The sequence below is a fragment of the Coturnix japonica genome, chromosome 4, assembly GCF_001577835.2.
Source record: "Coturnix japonica isolate 7356 chromosome 4, Coturnix japonica 2.1, whole genome shotgun sequence".
NCBI classification, from domain to species: Eukaryota; Metazoa; Chordata; class Aves; order Galliformes; family Phasianidae; genus Coturnix; species Coturnix japonica.
In genome coordinates, this window is record NC_029519.1 from 3,173,001 (window position 1) to 3,179,000 (window position 6,000).

The 6,000-nt window shown below is 41.7% G+C and overlaps 1 protein-coding gene across 2 annotated transcripts in view; it reads right to left on the reverse strand.

Annotated features, from left to right (window-relative positions):
• The window catches only part of KLHL13 (kelch like family member 13), a 64,211-nt gene that overhangs the window by 46,024 nt on the left and 12,187 nt on the right, over positions 1–6,000 (reverse strand). For both annotated transcript variants that reach the window (XM_015860179.2, XM_032444218.1), the window contains one exon: positions 4,053–4,111. In XM_015860179.2, coding sequence (XP_015715665.1) covers positions 4,053–4,072 — 20 coding nt within the window. In that variant the 5' untranslated portion in view covers positions 4,073–4,111. The remainder of the gene's footprint in view (positions 1–4,052; positions 4,112–6,000) is intronic.

The following is a 6,000-nucleotide window of genomic DNA, read 5'->3' on the forward strand; positions in this document are numbered from 1 at the left end:
TTTGACATCATTAAGACTAATCTCAAAACCATTCAGCAATTTCAGCCTGTGCACAGCACTTATAGTAGCACAATCACGCTTCTGTGCTCCTGAGCTAAAGCTGGATTATTTTGGTGCTTAGCACTCGTCAGCTGTGCCCTAACAGATCTCTGCTTCAGACAACTCACACTGGGCAGTCTCAGGCTTCAGAACTTGAGCTGATGAATTGAAGACAACCAAACTTCAGACTGGCACCCTTGCATTTAACCCATCACCTCAGGCCTGGCTGCTATGACTGCACAGCTGACAGCCTCAGCCCCCCAGCACTTCAGACCCTGTGCTCATCACAGACAGGACAGGCACCTGATGCTCACCTGTTTTTACCAGCAGTTGTGTGACACCACAAGGACAACTCAACCCAATGCACTGAGATGGAAGTAGCAGAAAGAAGTTTTCCCAAGTGAGGTGTGTCAAAGCATTGCTGTAAATGAAATACTCTCTTGACTTGCAAGTCAGCCAGACATCTGTTTCATGCCTGGATCTGCATAATGAAACATGCTTTAATTCTCATTTGCAGCAGCATGACTCAAAATGTTATCAAGCTGGCCACAAAACAGTAAAGTGATTTAGAAGTGTCAGTAAACATTCAAATCCTTACAGATGGAACATTCTCAGTGTCCTGTAAAGGACTCACATCTCTCCCTTCTCCAGTACAAGTCCTCTGTCATTCATTATTTCAGCACATCCCAGCTCACTCAGCACCTATACTTAAATTACTGCTGGTGAAACAGAATCCTCCAGAGTTTGATTAGGTGAGCACCACATTCAAAACAAAGCAAACGAAAGCATATAACAGATTATCCAGCAAATATGATACAAGTAAAAGAAGAATCTGTACTTTTTCCACTTAGACAACAGAACAACATTTGGATCCCACTTTCTCACTAGCAGTGGAGAAAAAAAATGAAGTCATAGTAAGAACCCAGCTGCTGTTATTACTGCCTGTTATTTTAAGAGCACAGAGGTTTGCATCATTACTGAGATCAGGGAAAGCTATGGAACATATCAGTCCATTCTCCATGGAATGGAAGAGCACAGATGGAGCACATCCCTTCAGTGCCCAGCTTGTCACATACAGCCCTGAGCTACTGATTACCAGGGGCACAGCTCAAGTACCTATTGCCATGGTACAAATTAGACTTCCTCAGCCACAGGGAGATGTCAAGTAGAACAAGGTACCCTCCTTCAGCCTGCCAGGCTTAATGAGCAAAATCAGCACAGCAAAGGGGCGTGCATCTCTGGGTTTTGGTCAAAGATGCTTTTTAATACAATTTCAAGTTAAACGTTAGCCAATATATTTATGAATTAATTTTTGTGGTTAACAAAGAACTCAATACTGCTAAATTGAAAAGCTTGTACATTCGTCTAAGCCATCTCTGAAAATCACCACTCTGAAATACAACCAATATCCTAACAAAAATAAAACTGCTGTACAATCAGTAATAATATCATCACTAAGGAAATACTGCATTTAAGTTATGAGGACTGATATTTGGAACCTACGCTATACTTATACTGATCAACCTGATAACAAGGAAAATATCAAGTACTGGATTTACTTCTTAAAAGCAGAGTTTTCAGAGCTCTTTACAGCAATATCCAGGAGGAGAGCAAATAAAACTGTATCTTTTTAAAGCACTTCAAATAGACTGCTCCAAGGCCTGTACAGATCTGACTACTGCACAGTCTCTACCCCTCTCCCTCACATTTAAACCTGCAAGAAAACCACACAAAATCTTAAAAGCTTCTTTGAATTATTTTTTTATTGTTTAAATGTAAAGAGTTACTGATAATTTCTTTTGTCATGTAAAAATAGAGAAAGTTGAAACAAGATTATGTACCAAACCAAGTCTTCACTCTAAGTCCTAAGCTAAGCAGCAGGGATAGCTGTGGCGAGGTCTGGAGAACATAAGCACAGGCAGCTTTAAGAACAGCATCACCCATCACAGGATTACACAAGCCTAAGGAAGCAGCAGAGCCCAGGCAGCTGCTGCCTGCCTTACCAAGTCACGTGCAGGGCTGCCACGAGATCACTGAGGCTGAACAGAGCAGTCAAAGAACTGCAGGAACAAGCTCTGCCCAGGGTACCTAACGAGTACCTAACGAGGGAACCCCACGAGCCCTCACCTGAAGGGGAGAGCAGCAAGAGCATGTGCCATAGCTGAGAAGATCTGCTGCTCCATCACCAGCAAAGGGCATCACAAAGTAATACAGATCAAAAACATTATTACTGTCAGAGGTAATATGAACAAGTGATATTCCAGGACAAGGGTTTTAAAGTGGAAGGGAGTAGATTTAGACTAGCTATTAGGAAGGAATTCCATACTATGAAGGTGGGGGCACACTGGCACAGGTTGTCCAGAGAGGCTGTGAATGCCCCCTCTCTATGGCAGTGCTCAAGGCCAGGCTGAATAGATGGGGCTGTGAGCAACCTGGGCCAGAGGGAGGTGTCCCTGCTATAGCAGGGGGCTGGAATTACATGATCTTAAAGGTCCCTTCCAACCCAAACCATTTTCTTATTCTATGATCATTATTACTGCATGCAGCCAACACTGACACAGCCTTCAAGGACTTTGGCCAGAAGTCACACTGCCTCCTGGGCAAGTCAGGTGGATCAGCACAAGGATTTATCCTGCTGCTACACAAAGGAGCCAGCACCTGGTTATGTCTGGCAACAAATCCTCCTATAGCCTTCAAATCCTCCAACAACCTTCCTGAAATGGGAAGCACAGCCTGGAAGAAGCCAAGAGGCAGATGACAAGCAGATTGTACTATCTTGAGTTAGAATTCCTCTTGACTGAAAGTAAGGCACAATAGCAGCTACTATTTGTATTTGATTCACCTCACATCCCAGAACAAGGAAATTAACCATTAATTCCTCGCCACCACCACCACCTCATTAAACTACTAAACCTTATCTATGAAAGTATGCAAAGTGCTGCAGCATGAAGGAAGCACAGAAACCTTTCTTAGATCTAATTTAAAAAGGAATATGTAAGAATGCGGACTGATTTCTGCCTAGGAGTTTAATATATTACTACTCCATTTTAATAAAAGGAGACCTTTTTCCCCATGTAAAATCTCTTGTTGTGTAGCAATAATATAATTGCAAAAAAATAATCAAGAATTCAAGGTATTTGCAGTAACAACTACCTTCTAAGTTACGTTTTAACTATTCACCGTCAAGAAAAGCATTAAAGTTGCCCACGGATGCACCATTCCCCTATATAATTATCATCTGAACAAAGCAGTAGACCCAGAGTATAAAAAATGTATGGTTCAAAAGAAACCACTCAAGGCCACTTTACTCATGTTATACTTAAAAAGCCTGAGGACTATCATAGAAAACCCTGAAATACTTTTACATTCTCAACTGTCACTGGAAATCTGTCAAAGGAGCTCTTATTCAGGTGCAGTTATACCTTATCAGAGGTTCTTCTTCCTTTCCTATCATGTTTTGGGAACACAGTTTAGCTGCTTGCTATCAGAACGCTGCTACACTATAGCAAACTGAATGCTTCCAGTAAAGCTTTTATAGACTGCTTCTAGTGGATGAAGCATATCAGACTGTCAATCAAAATTAGACAAGGACAATAAGGCATTAATAACCAAGTTATATTAAACAGGTAGTGCCCTAAGCACAGTAGAAGCACTTCCCCCCAAGCACTTTGTTAACCCTGCTAAAGGCTACACACGGAGCACACATTAGAGATTCTTACCAACACCTACAGCACATTCAATGGCCAACAGATAAAGCCTTTGGTAGGCTGGTATTATAGAAAAGTTCAGTATGGCAGTTAATCATTTATGAAACCATACAGGTTCTACTGCTCAGTCCTTCAGCTCTTTATTTGGACCTTGAGCTTTTGCCTACACTTCCCATGTAGGGCTCTATAGTCACAGCTTCCAGAACCAAATGAAAACTCCAGACAGGCAGCAGTTACGCTAAAGCAGGAAGGAAATATTCCCATATTTACATTTAGGGCTTTTTAGGAAACCGGTTTGTTACTCACAAAGTGTCTCTCCACATCATCTCTGATGAGCAGAACTACCTCCTCAGTTCTTCATTCACCTGCAGTCAAACAGAACAGCATTAAAGCAGAGTCACAGACAAACATCCACAAAGAGCATTTTTATCACTCAGACCCCACGCATTTTCACAAAGCAAACCAAGATTCATGCTAAACAATCACACACCATATGAGTTCCTCCCCATTTAACTTCCTACAGTAAAATGACAAACAGAAAGGAGCAAGAAAACAGATTCCTGCTTGCATGCATGAGACTGTTCCTTGCTGCAGGAAAAAATAAGGGTGAATTATGAAAACTAATCAAGTGAACTGAGAGAGCACATGCCCTAGATTTTTTAAATAATCTCCTGGTTTAACCCAGTTGTTCCTGAGCCTGCCTATCCCCATGAACACATGCTAAAATGGAAGCTGCAACGCATTAAAGCCACTATTTTAAGGGTGAGATACTGCTCAAATGAGTTACGTACAAGACAATCGCTTCAAAATGTTGGCCTCTTCTGTGCAAATTTAATGAGTCCCACTTTTGAGATCTAATACAGTTGATCAAAGAGTGACAGCCTCGTTAGTTGGTTTTGTAATGTCTCATGGGTACGATATCTTACAGCCATTAATCAGAATGGAAGGCTGCAGCCTATCTGTAAGTCTATGAACTCGTTCCTAATTGAGGATACAGAGATAAAGCTGTAATATTTAAACTTGCTGACATCCTTTAGCAGTAAAGCATTACAAAATCTAAGCTACCCAGAGCCCACAATAAAAAGCCACAATTTGATTTTCAGTCTTCTGTAAATTTCACATTGTTAGGCACAAGTGAGCAGTAAGAGAAGCCGTAGCTGTAGGAATCATGTACTACTTTGAAACTCACTACTCCTTCACAGCCCCAAGGAGAAATCATCTAAAAAGTGGATTTTGCTAAAGCAAATCAGAGACATTTAGCAGCGGGCATTTGCACATAATACTTGTAAGCATGAATTATAAATTCAGTGCATGCCTTACACCTTTAAGTGTGCCATAAGAGAGAGAACCCAGCAGAATGGCTTGCAAGCATTGAGCTCAGCTGCTCCCATGCACCAAAAGGGAAGCAGCTGGTAGAACAAGGTGCCTCTCAACTCCTGGTGTCACTGCAACCAGACATCCATGGTCCCAGCCAAATAGAGGCTTCCCTCTACTAAACATGTCTACTCAGTAAATAGGATGATTCTACCTCTCCATCATAAGACAGGTAAGGACTAAATTAACTCTGAGTAAACACGGTTGGCCTCATCCTGGGCAAACATACAGGTGGTTTTGTATATAGAGCTATACAAGTTTCCATACACCACCTCTGTGAGGTCAAAGCAATGTCCTCATGATGTGGTCTTCAACAGGACTGCTTATCTGCATGAATTAACTGCCACACTCATTCTAGATTGATGAAAGATTAAGAAGAAAAAAATCTGACTGTCATGGTTTAATAATTTTGTAATTTTTGCTATCAGTATTCCACATCATAACATCATATTAAGCATGAATAATTTTACTGAATCTGCAACTTACAGAAGAAGACTACATCTCCCAGGGAACAACACGATAGGTCACGGGACCTGGACTCTATATTAACTCTGTCGCAGAACAGACTGACGTCTTTCGAGTTCTGGCGTTCAGGGGAGTGTGTGGGAGCCTTCAGCCGTTCGCTCTAGATTCACAGTAGGCCTCTCGGTTACGGGACTCATTCTCTCTCCTATTGCTTGATTCGTTAGCTCATTTCAATTATATTGTATTATACTGTGTTATCCTGTATTTCGATATAGTATTTAGCAAATAAGTGTGCCTCCTTAGATCGTTGCCGCTGGTTTTTTTTTTCCTAATTAAATTCTCCCTTTCGGCCTAGGGCCCCTCGGGGCCTACGCCCCCTGTCACGGACGCAGGTGGATTTTTAGTTTCAAACCGG